The 21,111-nt window shown below is 38.1% G+C and overlaps 1 protein-coding gene and 1 long non-coding RNA gene across 4 annotated transcripts; one reads left to right on the top strand and one right to left on the bottom strand.

The window, feature by feature from the left end:
• The first annotated feature begins 1,515 nt into the window (after positions 1 to 1,515).
• LOC148789572 (uncharacterized) lies at positions 1,516 to 6,291 on the top strand. The gene is made up of 2 exons (XR_016079677.1): positions 1,516 to 1,607; positions 5,502 to 6,291. It is a non-coding gene; the product is annotated as an uncharacterized LOC148789572 (long non-coding RNA).
• A 3,308-nt stretch (positions 6,292 to 9,599) lies between these two features.
• Positions 9,600 to 19,281, bottom strand: LOC104600653 (S-adenosyl-L-methionine-dependent methyltransferases superfamily protein). Of its 3 annotated transcripts, none has more exons than XM_019198337.2 (13): positions 18,857 to 19,281; positions 18,613 to 18,674; positions 18,446 to 18,496; positions 18,281 to 18,334; positions 17,607 to 17,711; positions 15,257 to 15,364; positions 15,028 to 15,099; positions 14,879 to 14,929; positions 12,608 to 12,670; positions 12,390 to 12,514; positions 11,434 to 11,635; positions 9,768 to 10,478; positions 9,600 to 9,683 (listed from the first exon to the last, which is right to left on the bottom strand). In XM_019198337.2, the coding sequence occupies exons 1-12, from the start codon at positions 19,233 to 19,235 to the stop codon at positions 9,768 to 9,770; spliced, it is 1,983 nt and encodes a 660-aa protein (XP_019053882.1). In that variant the 5' UTR covers positions 19,236 to 19,281; the 3' UTR covers positions 9,600 to 9,683. The 3 variants fall into 3 exon arrangements, with proteins under 3 accessions (XP_019053882.1, XP_088749661.1, XP_088749662.1); XM_088893535.1 differs by having other exon boundaries at positions 18,308 to 18,334; positions 18,857 to 19,279; XM_088893536.1 differs by having other exon boundaries at positions 9,600 to 10,478; positions 18,267 to 18,334; positions 18,857 to 19,052.
• Between the last annotated feature and the right edge of the window lie 1,830 nt (positions 19,282 to 21,111).

The following is a 21,111-nucleotide window of genomic DNA, read 5'->3' as shown; positions in this document are numbered from 1 at the left end:
GCAATGAATTGAACCAATCCAGGCTTAAGGGTCCAAAGTATTTATTGGATTGGTCCTGGTCCATCCATAATAAATTTATATTGGATTGAGCCAATATCTGGTCCACTGATATAAGACAAGAACATGGGTGTCAATGAACTAGGTTTGGGTTAAAACCAATCTAAATTAAAACAAATTTGAACAGATTAGACAGTTCAGACATTGAATTAAACTGATCCAAAATATTCATCGAATTGATTAGACCTGGCCCATTTGTAATGGATTCACATTGGACTGGATCAGATTGGACCAAATCCAGCCCCTACATCATACGACCACTTGATCTATGTATGTTCAAGAAATGAGACTGAAGGTGGACATAATGGAGCTAAGCAATGGACCTCAAAACCCAAAGGAAAGATTGGCATAATAGCTACGAATCGATGACATAATATGGAGCTAATTAAGCACTCATGGAAATGCTTTGATCAATGGATTGTCTTTGTATTTATTTTAATAGGTATATTATACGATCGAATATCACATTTCACATCTGCAGCTACTGCTAAATACTACTAATAAAATCCAAAATGGAAGGAAAAGAGAAGTGTTGACATCTTCCTACCCTTGCTTTAATTTATTGGGGGCTTGGGGATTGGAATGAAGAATTAATGGGCAAAGGTTCTTGGTATAATTATTGCAGTTTTAATTAATACGAAGCATATATACTTGAGACTGCTTTTGCGCTCTAGTAAATCTTTGTTGGGTATAAGTTACCAAGTCGTCTCTGTCAATCTGAGATTGGTCCAGTTGCTCATACCCCCCCCCCCCCCCCCCCACAAAGAAAAAAGAAATTTTTTTGCTTTCTTTTGAGTTTTCTAATGACCGTGGACCGGCCATACTGGAAGCTAATATTCCTTCTTTGTTTTCTTTTGGGGGAATTATTTGTACCAAATTAAAACAAAATTTTGGAATATTAAGCTTGCTTGTCTTTCAATTTGTGCACCATTCCTTTTCCTTAATAATTATTATATATCACGTTGGTACAATTCTTGTTAAAATAGGACCCACCAATTGAACAATAGTATTAGCACGCTAATACCCACCTATCTTCCACAATAATAAAAGTTATCTCTCTCTCTCTCTATAAAGTCTAAACTGATCTGTTCTTGGAGAAATTTGTTCTGGGGTAAGCCCATTTTATTGAGGAAGGCCAGAGAACGGGAACAAATGGGATCTGGAGAGGTGAAGTGATAAGGGGGGAGGAGGTGGTTAGTGGGGATTGGAGAATTAGAAATTTAGAATTACAAGAAGCATTGGTATGAGGAATCTGAATAAATGAGACTGAAAAGAGAGAGAGAGAGAGAGAAGCCAAAAGAGATAAACTTTCTATTCTTTTGACTGCTATCATTAAATTATTATGAGAGAACCAATGGTATTGGGAGCTAATAAGCCCACATTTATTCCATACGTAATCAACCATTTCTTCCCGTCTTATATAAAGCCCGAGACACCTTCGCTTCTTCAGCATCAAATGATCAAATCAAGCTCTCTTTATAACAGTTTTTGAGTCGTGGAGAAGGAGGAATTGAAGCTGACGACACAAGGCTGCTTTGTTTGGTGCACAGGTGATACACGCTCTTCTCTCATCTGGGTTTTAAGGGAGGTGACAGAAGAGAGTGAGCACACATGGTTTTTCTTGCATGGAGGTTCATGCTCGAAGCTCTGTGTGCTCACTCTCTATCTGTCACCCACCACCAACCCCGTTGTCTCTTTTCATTTACTACTTAATAATCTGCACTGTGTCTGTGTGCTGTGTGTGTCCATGCATGCAATATATATATTTCAAGCAACCCAGTTCATAATTACTATGATGAATTGGAGATTATTATTAGTAATTAAGGGAGTGCCTGGGAGCCTTTCTACTCACTGTTTGGGTTAGGATGAAAACTCATTCAGCTGCCTTAGTAGGGCAAAGTTATCTTCATCAAATAAAGCTGGAGACTGGAGTTCAGGTAATTAAGTTCCCGGCCGGAATTCCTTCATCTTCCCTGAGCAGAAAGCAGATGACATGACACCCTTTTAAAGTGGCCCGTCCCTGTCATCAAGCTCGACCCACTTGCAGTGAGACTTCATAGAATATCAGAATTAGGGTAAAAGATCGATGGGCGTATATGCTCCTCGCTCAAAGTTCAAATGAGGTTTATAAGTCTATGGTCTAAAGACTCTTAAACGTCTTACAGGGTCAAAGGTCATCCCTAGAAAAAGGTCAAATGTGACAATATCAGGAAACATGATGAAAGTTGTAGGAATCATATCAGAATAAAACTAGCCAAGTCCAATCTGGGTTTGTAGGGATCGAGTTCCTAGATAGACCACTTTGCTTGTTTTGTTTACCAAGGTTATAAGCAAATAGCAACTGCTAGCTAGGAGGAGAAATGTATAGGCAAAGGCAAATAGCTAGCTAGTCTCTCAATACTTGTATATCTGCTTTTGTCAGGCCATGAGTTGGTTCAAGGGGGGGGGGGTGCTAAGCTTGATTTAGAAGTTAAGCCTGGCCAATGGCTGATTGAACCATTTCTGGTGCTACATACTTTTTTCCTAGCTTTCTTCCCTTGTGGGGTCCTCTTAAGGTGGCCTTAAAAAGGTGATCATCATTCAGTAAAACAATGTACTCTCTTGTGTGGAACTTTGAGCAAAGTTGTACTCAAGTAGCTGGCTCATGTCTTGTTCTCAAGGTAGGTGGAATTCCTTTCCAATGCCACACCTGAGCTAGGTATGCATTCAGAGTCAGCAGAGAGGCAAATTAATTGTTTTTGACACCCATTTGTAGTTCCTTACAGCACTGGAGTTTGCTGTAAGGAATTGTAAATTTATTAGTGATTGAAGCTGTTGTTTTCACTTCCAGTACCTGGAAATCTCTCTCTCTCTCTTCCAGCATGGTAATTACCAAAGAGAAAAATCTTGCGCTGAGTGCCAATCCAAGTAGTTCAGAAGTGAACTGAAAAGGCTTAAGGCAAACTAAATTTCTGATTACTTAAACCGGCTATTGCCCAATTAATCTCCACGATGGGCCCATTGAGTGCTGGGCCCCAATCATCCGAATATGAGAGGCTAAGAGTGCTGGGTCCAAATCTCTGGTTCTGCTGCTCACCACACGGTATGTCACAGGCTACGTAACCAATCACAAGCCACTGGAGTTTGGTTATCCTTTCCCACAATACACTGCAGCATTGGGATCATCTTCTGTATTTATATATTATTATTCATAGAAAGATGTTTTCGATGTATAATTATACTGTTCCAAGTGTATTCCCATACTGTGGAACAACTATTATTGGCCTATTAAAAACCCTTTAAACTTTAAGGCTGCATTTGGAAAGGATGTAAATGGAGTGTAAATCTTGATTCAGAGTAAATTTATATTGGTTCAGTTTTGCCTGTACTTGACAATAATGCATTTATGCATTGACAAATGAGAGAAAACACATTTTCCAATACATGTTTACATCAATAAAAAAGAAGTAAATTTGCATTCAAGTGGGTTTTTGATAAAAAAAAGATATATATTTTATTGGAATTTGTGTTTGCATCCATTGCAACTAATAACATGTTTGGGAAGAAGGTAAATTTGTCAATATTGCAAAACTAACCCAACTTTATATTTACATAAACCGTTTTACATATTTGCATTCTCACCCTATTTGCATCATTTCCAAACGCAGCCTAAACAAATTAAATCCTCGTAACCCTAAACCTAAATCTCCAGATCTGTTATTCACCTTACAGTATGTCATGGGTTATGTAACCGATCACAAATAAACACGCCACTGTTCCACACAGTAGGTCCCATGCATGTGAAATACCAGTGTATTCATTCTTAATTGGTTAGTATGAGAAAAAGACAGGGAATGCATTCCCATACCATGGAACAAACTGTTATTGACCTATCAAAAAAGGGTTCAACTATGATACAAGAAAGATATGATATCTGAAAAACTTCTGATCAATTAATCGGTATTATAAATGTGATAGCCAATCAAGTATTATTTATAAAATTCATGGGTGGGTTTTGATTGGTCAAAAATCTTTTAATACCATGTCTTTCCTGTGTCATAGATCTTCCCATAAAAAAAAACATTTGAACTTTAAACAAATGAAAATTTTGTAACCCCAAACCTAAATCTCTGGATCTGCTGCACACCACATAATCAATCATAAGCACAATCACACATAAGCGTGGATCCCATGTATACAAAAATACAAAATAGTGGTGTATTTATTCTTGATTGCATGGTTTTCAAAACCAGACCGGACCGAACGGTCGGACCGGAAAAAACGGGGAACTGGTTAGGTTTTCCCCAAAAACCGAATTTCTCCCCAAAACTGTTGATTTTGGTCAGCAAACCGCTGAATCGGACAGCTAACCGTTCGAACGATTTTGACTGTTTATTTTTTTGTCAGAATGGGCCGAGCATCCGGTTCAAATGGTGGAACCGTTCGACCTGGTAACCGGACCCTTGACCGGTTCAGTCACCGAATCAGTTTTAAAAACCATGCTTAATTGGTTAGGTAACCCGTTACACAGCGTGGCGAGGAACAGATCACAAGTGCATTTCAATACTGTGGAAGCAGCTGTTATTGGCCTACTGGAAAACGTTTAAACTTTAAACAAATGAAATCTTTGTAACCCTAAACCTAGCTCAAGATCTAGTATTACTTTTCCTACTTAAATATCTAATATGACCTATATTTTATCTGGAAAATAATTTGAAATAATGCCTATGGATCGAGCTTTACAACTGGAGCTTTTAATATCGTCTTGGTTCCAAAACTTTAGAATCTTGATGAAGTTATGATAAAATTCTGTAATTCTATGGATCTCTGTAATGACTTTCTATCGTATTCGTAGAAAAAATTCTTGATCAGATCAGATATATTTTTTACCATAAAATTATAACTTTTCTGCAATTCCCATTTGCTAATCTTTATTGGAATATTAATCTTTAAGAGTTGTTTACATGATCTGAATTAATGATACCTTAACTTGCAATAACCAATAACATGGTCATTGTCATTTCTGGTAGGAAAAATGTTACGTACAGTGAAAATTACTTCAATTCCTTGAAATCCTGAAAAGGAATTATGCTCAAAATTGTAAAGAAAAAATGGTAAATTTCTTAAACTATCCTTTGTGGTTTAGCTAATTGACCAAGTGTATTTTTATTGTTTTAAAATTGACTAATGCTACTCCTATTTCTGACAATTGATTAATATTTCCTTTCTCGTCAGTGTCCATTAACGGAAGGATGAAAAGGACTATTTTGCCCATCATTCTTCTTTAAATTTTCAAAATGAAACTTCAGTTTTTGTTCTAAGGTTAAGAAGAAAGGATTAAAATTTCTAAAAGAAAGCTGAAATAGATAGAGAGAGAGAGAGAGAGTTCAACCTCACCTTATTCACAAAATCGACGGCCTCGACTTCTGCTTTATATACCGAATTAACAATATCTTTGAATGCAGGTTTTAGATTAACAGATTTTTCAACACAAACGCCATTGATTAAAGAGAGATGGGGGCCTCCATTGGTGAGAGGTCCTTTGACGAAATCAACAAGTTGACGGCCAACTTGTTGGAGATGATCGATGTTCTGGGACTTGAGGAATGATAATATCTGTGCCAATGTTCAACCACTGGATCCGCAACGTACAAGGCTAGCTCAAACCGAGGTAGATAGAAAAGGGAGAGAAGACAAAATTGGAGCTGTTGGCCTCGTTTAAAGGTGGAGCACTTGGCTAGTTGCAGACATGAATCGGTTTGTACACTCATCGGTAGCCTGAACTCCATTTGGAACCTCGGCTGATAAGTGTTCCTGAAGTTAGGAAGGCTGAACACTGAAGACATGGAAGAACAATGAAGGGCCCTTCCGATTTCCCAAGAGAAAGCGCATAGGTGGTACTATCTGTCGTAGGAGTTCATTACTTGATCTGGATCCTTATGGAGCCTTACCTGTTGACCTCTGAAACTACTCACCGCCGAGCCTTACCTCTTGATCTGGATTCTTTGAGGCTCGGTTCGTTCTTTTGTTTTTTATCATCATTTTTTAATCGTTTTTTCTTTTTATGTTTTTTTTTTCACTCTTCACATGGAGATAAGAGAGAGAAAGATGAGCAGCATTGGGGTGAACCGGTGTAGACATAGGTTAAAGGGTTTTTTTAGGAATGGAGGTGGGAAGGGTATTTTTGGGATTTTTGATAAATATATTAGTCGCATGATATCATATATAATGGAAAATTAATGGATTTTAACGGTACGGTCAAACTTAGTCAATTGTCAGAAATAGTAGGGTAGCATTAGTCAATTTTAAAACAGTAAAGATACATTTGTCAATTAACTAAACCATAAAGATAGTTTAAGAAATTTACCCAATAAAAAATCGCATAAAATTTAGAAATCACATCATTTCGGGGTGTAAACTGTAAACCGTCAAATTGTATAATATTGTTTGGGGCTGCAAATGGATCGAATTTAATCATATTCGAATTGGAGGATTCGTTTAGTCATAATTGAATCGAATTGAAAATATGATTTATTTATTAATTTGATATTTTAATCAAGTCGAATATCCAGATAATTAAATCAAATTCGATGCTTTAGATATCTGCCGGGTATCATATTAAATTCCGATCTTTTGGGTTCTCATCGGATTGGATCAGATATACCCGTGTAAATTTGGTTCGATTGATTTGCAGCCCTAATATTATCTATCAAATCATAAAATGAGAGAGAAGAAGAAGAAGAGGAAAACTCTATGCTGTCGGAAAGACATGATAAGTTGACAACCTAACTATGTAAGGGCTTTGACAGTTTGACCAATCAAAACATACTGCAAATTTTGATTAATACCACTTTGGTTAACACTTTTATGATATCGGTTGATTGGTTACAAGTTTTCCAGTTTTTGAACTTTTTCATGAATAGATTTTCTAGGAGACTGGACTGCTCCTCACACTAACCTCACGGCACATCCCAGCCACACATTGGGAACATTTTCTGTACTTGTTTGTTCTCATTTATGGAGAGGTTCTCAATGCACAGCTGGGATGTGTTGTGAGGAGTAGATCCAGATTCATTTTCAAACCAACATTCTTATATCCCAACAAGAAGATTCAATTCCAATACAAGATTAAATAGAGTAACAACAGAGATGAAGTAAGACATTGTTAACAAATTTAACCCAAGTTGCGAGTTTCATCCACGAGATGAACTGACTTTATTTAACGGTCTGTGTGATAATTGAAACCATGAGTTGAAGGAAAATGTTCGGAGTGGTATATTTTTCATCAATCTAAATAGTTTATTCTGTGGATTGCTCATGATTCAGCAAATTCCCCACAATCAAATCAATAATCTCCCCCTGAAGCGGCCTGTAGTTGAAAAGCAACATCATGGAAGTGTACATTTTCCCCCATAGTTATCATCAGATCAAAGATAATCACTATCAGGCCAAGTTATATAACTATTATGTGTAGAGTACCATCCATATGCCAAGGAGTGTAAATATGTAAGGGGTCCATTTGGTTTACAGTTGGAATCAGAATTAGAATCAAAATTAAAATGGTCTATTTCCATAGCCTGCTTGGTTCAGACAGGAATCTGAATGGAAATTAAAATCAGCTGGAATGGGATTTCATTCCCAAGAGAGAAGGGAATGGCCTTTCTGTTAGATGGGGAATGCCTGAATAAAAAATGGGAATGAGATTCCAATTCCACCCAACCAAACAGTTGGAATTGGCCATTCTAATTCCAATTCCAGACCCCTATTCCCACAAACCATACGTGACCGTAGTTCATAGACCACTACCGTCAACTTCCAGGAGTGCATCACCCTGACCCATAACAATATCTCTATTACAGGCCACCTACCTGACTCAAGGAACTTTACTACAGTATGTTAACTTTTTCTTCCTTGGAAGAGAATCAAAATGTTTTTTTTTTTTATCAATAACACTTTCATTAAATCATCAGTAGAAGATTTACAGGAGGAAGACAAACACACTTATCTTCCAAGAGCCACAAAGCGCCTCATAAAAGGAAAAAAAGAAGAAAAAAATACGACACTAAAGTTACAACTTAGCCCAAAACAGTGAATCCCTTTCTGCCCCTTGCTTAGCTAAACCGTCAGCTAGGGAATTAGCCGATCTTTTAACCCAACATGTCTTAACTTCCATCTCCCGCACCAGCCACATGAATTTCCTCCTCTCATTGTTGTATTTCCATAAACCATTTTGATCTTTAGTCAGCCACCCTATCACCACCTCTGAATCCCCTTCAATTATGAGTTTCTTGATGTTCAACTCCTCAGCTTTCCAGACTCCTTCCATAACTGCAAAGATCTCAGCTCTAAGGGAGTCGCCCACTCCAATTGGGCCTGAGAACATGGCAGAGATGACCCCATTTTCGTCCCTAAAAACACCTCCAATCCCCAATTGCCCTGGATTTCCCCTACTGCATCCATCAAAGTTTAATTTCAAGAATCCACTAGGTGGGGGAGTCCAAGCCACATTCATTACTGCCTTGGTCTGTGTGCAATTTGCAATTTCACCCCACTTCCTCAACATGTCATCCACGGTGTAATCTGTGAATAGTTCCAAATATTTCAGCCACTGTCCGCCCTAATATGTATGATAGCCCTCAGATCTATTGCTCCTCTTTGGGTTTCTGAGAATATCCTAGAGTTTCTTTCCTCCCACAATGTCCAACATACTGCAGCCCTTAGTCCTCTCCACATTATCCTTCCCCTTTTTATCCGCCACCTGAAAAAGGTAGGGGAGAAAAGGCCCTACAAGTCTAATGGGGGATTCCAACTGCATCCAAATGAGGAAGCCCAATCCCAAATTGACCTCGCAAAGTGACAAGACACCAGTAGGTGAAAACCAGTCTCCCCATCCGCTTTATATAGAACACACCACTGAGGTGACAAGCAAGCATTGGGTCTCTTCTTTTGGAGTAGATCACCAGTGTTGATTCTTTCCAGATAGGCTTCCCAACAAAAACTACCAACCCTAGGAGGTATTGCTCTGCACCGAACCTCACCAACAGGGAAAGGGGGGAAGGTAGGACTGGTGGGCTGACTTAAGACTTTGAAGAACGAAGCACAAGAGAAGATGCCATTGGGGGTAGGTGTCCAAATTCTAGAATCCGCCCTAGTGGGGTCTAAGACAACATTATCAAGAAGTGCAAGAGAATCAAAATGTCTGAAGCAAGATTGATGACCGAAGTTAAGACAGCAGATTGATGACAGAAGTTGGAGTCCTAGGCGGGTAGACTAAGACGGAAAAGGCTTGGGCTGCTTGGCTGTTTGGAAGAAAACAGGCTAGGTGCTCGCCCATATAAAATATAAATCAGCCAATTTAACAGGGACAAGCCCAACGACAATGCTTTATCGTAGGACCCAAATACTTAACACACAATCCGACCAAACCCTAGTTGAGTTGGGCTTATGTTAGAACAAATTCAGAAGCAAAATATTTAGGTGTCTTTTACATTTTAGTAATCTTATATGAAATTGTGAAATATTAGTTGGTTTAGTGCACAAAATTAAAAGCAGACAGCATGTAAGGGATGTAATTAGAGTATAGAAACAAAAAACCTTGTGATCTGCCAGTTTAAACGGCATTTTGATTCTCTTACATGCTGTTCAACCTGCATGAATCACAAAGACATTCACCATAGAAAAGTAGGAGCCTTAACTGTAAAAGTACAAGAAACTAAGGCACAAGAACCGACCTAGATGTTGAAGTACATGATGTTCAATGCTGTACTTTGGAAAGTTGCCAATAATTTGGTATTTGAGAACCAAGAGCCAATGATTCTTTGGCATGGCTCAGTTTCTATCCCAATGGGCCATCTATCAACAAGCTTGAAACCGAATTGAGATGCAGTTGAAAGAATGGATACCTCATCAACTCTCCGTAAAACATGGCAGAGAATTAGAGCTGGTTTCATATCCTCCTTGATACCTCCATTAGAAGAAACCAACTCCCTTGCAGTTGCAAACAATGGTGTGATAGATTCAGGCACATATGTCACATCGGTGCCTATAATGACTTCAAATCCTCTATGGTTTAATTTCTTGATGGCCTCAATGTGATCCCTATTTCCCCATTCCAATCTCCTTGTCACCAGTTTATTGAGCAATGGTGGTTCAAGATTCAATGCCACATTCTGTTGTAACAGGTCCAGCGCTTGCATATCTCCATCAGTAGCAATTACTAGGTCCGCAGATCTAACAGCAACCATTGAACAGATTCCTGCACAGCCAGAACCCAACTCGAGCACTGTTTTCCCTGTGACAATAGAAGGATTTTCCACTAGCACAGAAGACATCAGATGAGCTGACTCCCACACCATCAAGCCTGTGGATTTGCAGGTGTGCTGGTATTCCTTGGGCAGTCTTCTTATCCTGAAGCTGAACTCTCTCAGATCTACCTCAACAATCTAGTAAATGCAAATGTACAATGTTATTATCTCATAAAAAATGCCAAGCAAATACAGGGTGCACTTACATTTACCTAAGATGTGAAGCTGAACAATATTGATTACTTTCAGAATTTATAACTAAAAAAGAGTGATTATGAGCATACCATAATATAATTTAAGGTCCAATACTTTAACAATGCATAATAACATGGCACTGAACAGAGTAGAATGGTGGAACAGGACTTGTGTATATAGTTGAGACAAAGCTTACTTGAGTTGAGCAGGCATATCATGATATATATATTCGACTAATTGATCGGTCTAACGAAGCTTCGCATCATGACTCTTCTTCCCTAAGGTGTGGTTGTAATACTTGTTAAATTTACTTATTCTTTATTCAGTCAAAAGATAGGTCAAATTTCATTGAACCCAAAAGTAAGTTGCTTCAGGTTCTCCAAATTTACTCTTCTAAAAGCTTGGAAAGGAGGGCCTGTTTGGGAGGAATCTAAAGATTCAACTAAGTGCCCTTTTGGGAGGGGCTGAGCTGAACATTCAGCTAAGCTAGTTCAGCTGCTTTGAGGTGCTCTGGATAAGCTATACAAAGAGGCTGAAGCAGAGCCCAAAATATAACCAACTGACAGCCGATTTGGGCTCTCCAGATTTTTCACCAAACATAGCTTAAAGGCTGTCTGTGTAGGGCCCACCTTGGAAAGACAGAAGCCACTGTGCTTCAGCCCTCCCAAACAGGAACTAAGTTCAAAGAGGACGAAGTGAACAGTCCTTCAAATGACTGACAGACAGTTTGGGCTCTTCAGGTTTTTCACCAAACATAGCTTATAGGCTGTCCATGTGGAGCCTACTTTGGAAAGCCAGAAGCCCCTGTGCTTCAGCCCTCCCTATGAGCACTGCTAGAACAAGCAATGCTAGAAATTTGTAGAAAGTACAGAAGAAAAGAAGGTACATAAAACCTTACCTCATCCATAGATGGTGAAATACCAAACATTTCAGCAACAATACCATCAGAAATGTCAATGTCAAGATCATTTGCAGATTCCTTTTTGCTGTTGACATTGTTGAATTTAGATGCATTGAGGACATCTGGCCCATTCCCAGATTCCAAAATATAAGAAGGATTTGAACCATCAGAGAAGCAAAATACAGCCTGGATCCACCGCCTGAAATTACAGAAAACACTTAGAAGAGAGACATTAGACAAAGATTCTTCATTTCAAAGGGAAAAAATACTAAATAATGATGAGTCAGAAGTGGGGAAAAAGAAAAGAAAAGAGGTTCTTTCAAAAGAACAAGACTGATCATTATCATCAATTTCTGGCATGCATTGAGCAATTATTTTAGAGGAACTTTCAAGTCTATACACCTCAATTTTTCAAGTCCAACAGGGTTGGGGTTATTAGGATGGATTTCTTTAGAGGGTAACTTCACTACTTATATCAAAGATTAAGCAACAATCCCAGCAAATAGAAGGCATCCCATTTGACTGCTTGAGCTCAGGCTTATTTTAAGATGACCTTGTTACTATCCATGTTATATTGACACTTCAAAATGTGTCAGACTTGTGTGTGCAGACACCAACACCAACATGACATTTGATGACATTGTGTGTTGAATACATATATTTAAGTAACCGTGACTTAATAGGACAAATTTTCAGCATTAGTTGTCAATTTGTACAATCAATTTCGGCTGCTTACAAGTTCTTTGCATTTGCTTCTACATTTAATCTTTTTCAACAGTCATTACATGATTAAAGTATAGCTGCTGAATCACTTAATCCCTACTTTTTTGGGGCTTGCTGAGTCCAACACCTTGTGCCAGTGTTGAATACCGACATTTGTATTAATGTAATATAGGCAAGAGAGCGATTATAAAGAATATCCACCATAGAAAAATTGGATAGCTGGCACATACCGATTCATGACTAGTTCCCGCGAACGATTCTCAACTTGTTTGCAGCATAAACCAAGGTCTTCAACATCAAATCCACTTTCTTTGAACAAACTCGTTAAGAACTCCTCAGAAAAGTAAAAGGCACGCTGAGAACATGAGAACGATGTATGTAAGAGACCATTGAAATGAAAAAGGCTATTCCATTTTGAAAAACTTATCACAGTATGACTAAGACTTACAGTACCATCACCCCTGACATAAAAATTCTCACTTATCTTCTGATCCTTGCAGGTAAACCTTTCCTACAAATTTTGTATCATGAGAAATAGGACAAACAAACAAAAGTGCAACATTAACTGCTATAAGATCCAAATAGCAAACGAAAATGATAATAGAAAAATAAAATATACCCAACATGGTATCAAGGGAAAAAATATCTAAATGAAGATCTTTTTGGATCAGTAGGAACATCATTTAGTTCAATAGAGCAATTACTAGCCTAAAATTAGAGACCTCATTAGCATAAACTACAATATCAATATAACAAAGTAGAGAACATAAACTACAATATACTTACTATCCGGAAGTATGCAATCATATGGTTCAATGATACATTACATAGACACTTCCAAGATAGGTGCCATACCTGTGTCCGGCACACATAGACACTGGAATTGACATAACACTTGAGGGGACTCTTAAGGCTCTTCACATTTATGATATGTGACAGAAGAATCTCAAACTCTTACAGTAAATTTTAGTTTTTTTATCAGCAAGAAAATTTTATTAATTGTATTAGTATATGACAGAGATTTAGATGGTAAATTTGTAATATTTGATATATTTCCTTAGTGTTCTTCATTGATCTATGCAGCTACATATGTGTATATATATACACAACATCAATAAGTGGCTTGAAACTAAAGTATGGCAACCAAGTCCCCAAATCTTATTTTTTTCAAGCCTTCTGAATCTAACAAATTGTGTACATGTCAGCATGTCAACAGAGGTGTATCAGTAATTTAAACCATGCGCTTTTTATGTTCTTTTTTACAAATTTCGGTTATATATATATTTTTTCATTAAAAAAAGGTCCCTGAAAATACATGTAAACAGGTGCATCAGACCCCTATAGATACGATATGATATGCCCCATATCGGGCATACTGTATCGATACTTTGAACCTTGCATGTCAGATTCAAATATTCTACCATTATCCATGACAATTATCCATGTAACAAAGGTTAAAAATGCACTAGATTCTTTATTGTTGAAATGTAGAATAAACACAAATCCCTAGGAACAGGGAAAAAATATATAAACAACCTAAAACCATATGATGGGGCACTCTTACAAAATATACAAAAGTTGATGTCTTATCCCAGAAAAATAAGGTATATGATAAAGAGCACTTCTTAATAGTTAATACACCTTTCCCAGAATTCAAACTATCAAATTAGCAAACCTTGATATTTATCAAAAAAAAAAAAAAAGCAAACCTTGATACTTCCTGCCTCTTCCTCCATATGGTTCCACTATGTTATTGTGATTAGTAACAAACTGTATACTAACCATAAAGTAAAAGTTTCCAACAAAAGAAGTCTAGAATAAGTATAAAGCTCTAGGAGTGGAAAAAGGAAGAAATATGCATACTCTAACCCGAAAAACAGGGATCCCTGTATGGTATATACAAGAGTATAAGTCTATCCCAGAAATAAAGGTGCCCAGTAAAAAAATTGCTCTTTAATACTCCTCCCTAGCATGCAAAATAGATTTCTCAGATCTGGCCCATCTGGGACCCAAATGAACAAGAAGTTTAGCCTGGAACTTAATGACCTCAATTCTCCAAGTTGATATTCTACCTCCATAGGCGCTTGGAACTGTCCCTCAACCAACTTAAAAAAAAAAAAAAAAATCTGAGGACTTCCCCCTGGTTATATATTGCAAATCCCATAGAAATAAACAATCTGAACTGTAAAACTAGGGATAAGTTGATAAAAGCTCAGCTCCCACCAAATCCCTCAAACTCACTGGTATCAAATAATAAAGAATGGTGATACCACTACTCTCCTGGAATATTTGCTCCATCCCTGAAGGAGCTGGGAATAGGGTTTTCATGGCAAGAAAACTACAGAGATGCCCTTGTTCTAAGGTTCACCTCCTTAATGACACATCCTTGCCTTTTTAACAGGGGAAAACATAAAATGTCCTAAGAACAGAAATCTTAAACTGAAGTTTACATCCTGTTATTTTTTGTGGGAAAGCTGGAACCAAGCACACACCCTTATGGTTGGAATGCAGAACCTCAACCAGTTGAGCTACAGGCTTGAGACTTAATCCCATAGCAAGTAGATCCATCAAGCATAGGAGTCGAGTTTCAACAAAAACAGAGATAATATTTTAAGCCACTACAACACAGAAGTCTTAGCTTTCTCTTCCAAAGATAGTTAGCTGTAAATCTGTAATAGACAAACAATAAGCATATCAGAAGTTTCAAATTTGTACCAACCTGAGCAAGGTCTCCCACAGCATAATCTCTGAGCAGCACATGACCATTTGGCTGGAAAATATTTGGGAATCAGTGTAAATGAATAGTTCCACAACTTCTGCATCTAAGACATTTTGTAACAGACTAACAGAAAATATAACCATCCTTACTTTAATAACTTTTCTGATGTTCTGCAATACTAGAGGCATTTTTTCTGGAGATACTGCAGATAACATGAAAATCTGCTCAACAAGTCAGCTGGTTAACTAAATAAAATCAAAGATTTAAAAAAAAAAGAAAAAAACAAAGTGATAATATATTCAACAGAACGCCAAAAGATTGTTCTCTATGAGCAACAGATTATGCTAAAAGTATAAAGGATTAGTTCTGCTCAGGTACCATGGTTACAATGTCAACTGAAGATGGTGGGATCTGCTTGCTTAAGTCATCAACTGTCAAATCACAAATGAATGCATTGATTTGATCCTCCATGAAGTCTTTATGTGTCTGCAGTAAGAAAATAATCCATTTACTGCAGTATATAATTTTTTTTTGAGAAGGTAAAGTAAAATTTTATTGATGAGAGAAGATACAATACAATAGCAACCTAGTGGAAAAACACCAGGAGAACTACCAAATTACAAGGTCTAAATGGAGCGGGATTCAAGAAGCTGAAAGGCATTCTGATTTTTAAATTCTGAAATTACAGATAACCAGGAAGCAAGTCTATTGACAACAGTCTTAAGCAGGTCTTCAGGAGCTCTATCTTTATTGCAGAAGACGCGACTGTTCCTTTCAGACCAAACAGTGACCAGGATAACTGCAGGAATTGTTTTCCAGACCAGCTTTCCTTTCTTACTCAGACCAGAAAGCTTCCAACTACACAGCACCTCCTTTACAGATCAAGGCATGACCCAGCTGATGCCATTTGATTTGATGAAATGCTCCCATAACTTAGAAGACAGAGGGCAATCAATGCAAAGATGATCACCAGATTCATGAACCAAGCCACATAGACCACAGTTCAGATCAGGAATCTGAGTCCCACGCCTAATCAGATTAGTTCTAGACAAACATTTGTCTAGAGCCAATACCCAAACCAGAAAACTTCGCTTAGAGGGACTAGTAAGGACCCAAGTCTGCTTGCTAGGGAATTCTACATTAGAACCTTGACTTAGTTTTTCAGCCATAGATTTAACTGAGAAAACACCATCACCACATTACAACCTTGACTTATTTACTGTGGTATATAATCAAACATCTCTGCAACATATTATTGATCAAAAAAAAAAAACATCTCTGCAACATAATTCGTTAAAAATGATAAAACTGATAGACTGTTTTCCATATAAAAAATCAAGATAGACATATTATCATCATCATCCAAGACTTGTCCCAACTATATGGGGTCGGCTAAATGAATCCTGCATCACCAGTCTGTTCTGTTTAGTGTCATGTCCATTGCTAAATTGTTGGAGTTTAAATCATTTCCTACTACTCCTATCCATGCCCTTTTTGGTCTACCCTTGCCCTTCTAGCTCCTTCAACTTGTAACAACTCTACCAGTGTGAGCTTGTCTTACACCATTGGTCCCAAGCGAGGAGGGCTGCATCAGATTGGCAGCTGGCACTAAAACTTTTGCCAGGGACAGACGTTGATTTAGTAGTTAATACATATTTAAAGACCTAGTGGCATATACAAAAACGGCATGATCATACATAGGAGTGGCAATGGCTTGGGTTCAGGCAGATCCATGTATATCCAGATCTGAACCATATTACATGCATCAGTTCTGGATCTTATTGGGTTCCCAGATGTGACACTGTGACAGGTGGTTTGGAACTAATTGGATATGTGGAAATTTGCAAAATGTTGCTAAAAGCACTAATTGTAAATGTCTCTGCATGTAAATGGTTAGAAATAAACAGAAAAAAAAAATGAATTTGGTTTATACTTCCTATAAATTTCAGGATTCATGTACTTCAACATTTACTGGCCACCTACTAACTGTGCCTGGAGATCTGGTATCAACCCATTTATAGTTGGATCCAAGGTTTGTAGAAACTCAGCTGGGGGTGTATGTTGGCTACCCATTGCCACCCCTCCTACATCTATGTAACTAAAAACATAGGCATATGAACAAGAAAGCCTATCATGTTCATGTTATGAAGTATCTTTCTAAAATATTTACCGGTGGAAGTCTGTGATATTAAAATAATGTAGTTAGTCATGAAAATTATTATATACATCATAAATAGATAATGAAGGGAAACAAGACATAAACCACAAATTACACTTTATGATTTTTGTCTAGATAAAAGCAATGATAAGCTCATAAGCATCTGGGAGTATGGAACATAATCACATTTCCAAGAGGGTTTGTCCTTACATTGGCATGTATACATTATGTTATGCACCAAAAAAATTTAAAAGGTTATAAAAAAAAAATCACCATGTTCACATGGATGGAGTAAAGAAGAGAAAGAAGAATTTCAGTGGATCATTCATCCTTATCCTTCTCACAACCAATTCATCGCTACCTCACTCTAAATTCACCAATTTATTTACACTATTTCACTCGATCTCATTCATGATATCATTCATATCAAATAATCCCATTTTCCTAATGTGTGTTAATTACCCAAGTGAAGAAATCAAGGTAGTATACTAAAATATAGTCAAATGTCCAAATAATACCTATATTGTTAATGCTGCTAATAGATCTAAGATAGAAACTAAAGAATCAAACCTTCACCAAGTCAATGGCACGTGGTGAGAAATCACATGCATGAACGAAAATTTCTGGGTATGTTGCAACCAGAGGAAAGATAGTGTTTCCAGCGCCACAGCCAACCTGCAGAATGACATTAGTGATCAACAACATAATATGCAGTACATGCATAACAGAACAGTTAACTCCAATCAGAAGGATAAAAGCTGGGAAGAAAAAGGGAGCATCTTTTAGAAAAATATCACAGCACATAAATGAATAAAGATCATGAAAGATAGAAGTGCCTCCAGATCAAACTTTACTTAGCTACATGATTAATAAACTAAGACAAAATGTAAGACAGGGACATCGAAGAAGCTTCACCATCTTCAGTTCTATTTGAGTAAAAATGTAGTTTTTGAGCGCCACAAAACTGACATTCTCAAAAAAGATATTTCATCTCAACAAACACAAAGCGATTGTTTAATTCCTATCCACGACTAATTTAAAAGGTCTAAATTCATTCATGAAGAAAATACAAGGAACAAGCATAATTCAATAAACTTCAGAAAACCTATTAGAACGTTATTAAATCAAATATTGTTCCTTCTGAATGGATGCAAACTGCAATCAGATAATAGCCCATCAATGAATCCAGTTAATTTAAGTGCAACAGCGACGGGCAGTAGCGACACTAACAAAGAGTAGGAAACCTTCATAAGAGAATCTGACCGAGTTACCTCCAAAACAACTTTCCTTCCTTCTCCCTGAAAATTCAAGAAAAGTAACCAAATTTTAGACGAGAAAAAGATCCTCCCTTTGGATCGAATTGCCCAAAGCTGAAACCAACACTAGAGAAAGGCGGTTTTCAAACTCACATGGAAATAATGACCCCATTCCTTGCCCAAGTAGTGCCGATCCTTGAAGAACTGAGAAGATAAATAAATTCAAATATTTTACCAGTACTATTATTATCATAATTAGCAGTAAACCTAGTCGTAGTAGTAGCGGAAACGAAATTAATGAAAGAAGAAAAAAAGCAAACTTTATCCTGATGTCGCTTGTAGAAGACATCCCAGTACTTCTTAGCATCCCTTTCATACTTCTCTGCCAACATTTTATTCATAAAGATTCAACGAGAATGAAAGAAAACAATAAATTCGACCGTTTGAATCAACTAATGCATATAGACATGAATGCAAAGATCTTCTTTTGAAATGAAATTTTATTTGGCCATAAAAGAAGAACATGAATGCAAAAGAAATAATGAGAAAGAGAATGAGCTTTACCTCTCCAGAAAGGGGAGACTCCAGAACAAGGGTTGGAGTATATCTGCAACCTCGGAGTTTGATGTTGTTGATTTTGTTGTTCGGCCCCCTCTCGCCTCTCAGACGCCATTACTATACTGATCTCCGCTCTTTTTTCGGAGGCGAAAGGTGTATGCAGACGCCTCCGCAGTAGTACAGGGACTACAGGCTGCAGAGCAAGAAAGCAATGGTTTGAAAACCGGGTAAAGTGACGGGCCAGACCAATCCGCTTTATTAGCCGAGCAGAGCCGGAACGGTTCAACTCGGGCATGAGTGGGATGAAAGGATTGGGATGCTGGATGCTATTGCTTGGAAAAGCGCCCAACGGAAAATGAGTGCGAAGTCCAGACTGTCCAGTCATGTTTGGTCCCAGACCTCCCCCTACTCCTGCTTCCTCCCGTCGTTTAATTATTTCTCGAATGAATTCGGATTTTCTTTTTTCGGATGTCTCTGAAGAGACAATGAATTCGGATTTGTTCCTAACAGAGCGCGCTCCTCACACTCACCTCATGGTTGCAGCAAACATCTCCCGCCGCGTAGAAATCTGGGCGATGTTCCCGGTGTGCGGCTGCAAATGCTTCTAATATTTGCACTATTGCATATAGCTATGGCAGAGTTCGGATGTGCTGATCACAACACATTGCTGAGTGTGTGGTCAGCATATCCGAACTCAGCTATGCAAGGGAACCAATTGGGATATCACTCTGGGATCGGGATTTTTTTGACTCATGTACTTTCTGCTGACTTACAATCGGGATGGAAGATGTGGAGTGAAGTCCCCTCTAACCTCACTCCAATGTATATTAGACAGATTTCAATTCTTTTGAGCAGTGTTTTCGAACCGCCATTGACTCCAACAACTAGACCATTCGACTCAAGAACTGTCCAAGCAAGTAGTTCCATTTTATCATTGACCCGGTTTTTGGCAAAAAATCGTTGATTTGTGATGGTGCGCAATCTGGAAGCTCATAGCTGGAAGATTATCTAGACACTAGTCACGTAGCGAATTGAACCAAGTTGCAAGATAAAGGACCAGAGAACCTAGGGTGGCTAATCCGGCGAGGTCGCTCCGATGCTTAAATTAGTATTATACTCTAGTTGTGAGCTGAAAGCTTGAATGCAAGTAAACTAGTAAGCAAGTAATTACGCGTACCTGAGTCTTGGGGGTTGATGCCCTTATATAGTTGGGCTACCGTGGGTCTCGCGAAACACTCCCTGAATCCTCGGCCCGTGACATAGGGATTCGTTCCACTTTGGAAATAGGGTAATGTACCAGTTAATGAGGCTTGTAGTTTCCCTCCAATTCGGGTGGGGGTGAGGATAAGGCCTATAGTTGCACGGCGTGATCTTGAGAAGTTCGGAAACAACTGGCGAATTTCTAGGTTCGGTTATGTGGCACCTCGATGTACGTGGGTGCCGAGGTGCTCCCACTCCGAAGTGACCGAGCACCCGAGGTCCCACGATCTGCTGACGTGGCACCACATGCTGATTTGTCGTGTGGCTGGCAAGCCGCGTCCACGTGTCTTTTACTTACTAGGTCAGGCCAAATCACCCCTCATCAATTTGGTCAGCAACCCATTGACACATTCAACGATTTTTTGTTTTTCTTTATTTAAGTATATTTTATTTTTATATTTTTTCAGTTTGAATGGGTCATCCATTCGAACAAGACGATCGAACCATCAACCCAAAAACCAATGGCCATAATGGTTCCAATTCTGGTTCAGTTTTAAAACCTTGTTTTTGAATTTTTTTTGTCAAAATAAACTTTTTATTGAAAAAAAAAATTGAGTTCCTGATGGGAACCTGTCTCCTACTCTCCCTAGCAAAAATCAAGGTCAGAAATGGGGAGTTACTAAAAAATCAGGTTTGAGATGGAGAGTATGGTCCCCTCTGAATATGCTCCTCACAACACCTCCGAGCTACAAGAACATCTATCATACTTTATATATTCATAAGGAGATGTTCCAATACACAGTAGGATAGGGCTATGAGGTCGGTGTGAGGTGCGTTCTTTGATAAGCAAATCCCATTCCCTCAAATTCACTCCATTGCCATTCATTTGTATATTAGAATGTGTTGATAGGAGATGCGTATCAACTATAATACATATGATTCATTAATAACATGATCATTAAATGAGTTGGGGCTCAAATGCTTTTTAATGTAACTATAATTTTACCATTATTGGCATGTGGAACATTATGGCCTTAATTAATTCTATCAATTTTGGAGAA

The sequence above is a fragment of the Nelumbo nucifera genome, chromosome 8, assembly GCF_055504915.1.
Source record: "Nelumbo nucifera cultivar China Antique chromosome 8, China Antique-T2T, whole genome shotgun sequence".
Classification (NCBI taxonomy): Eukaryota; Viridiplantae; Streptophyta; class Magnoliopsida; order Proteales; family Nelumbonaceae; genus Nelumbo; species Nelumbo nucifera.
The sequence above is the reverse complement of the archived record's forward strand: the minus strand, read 5'-3'. Positions and strand labels throughout refer to the sequence as shown.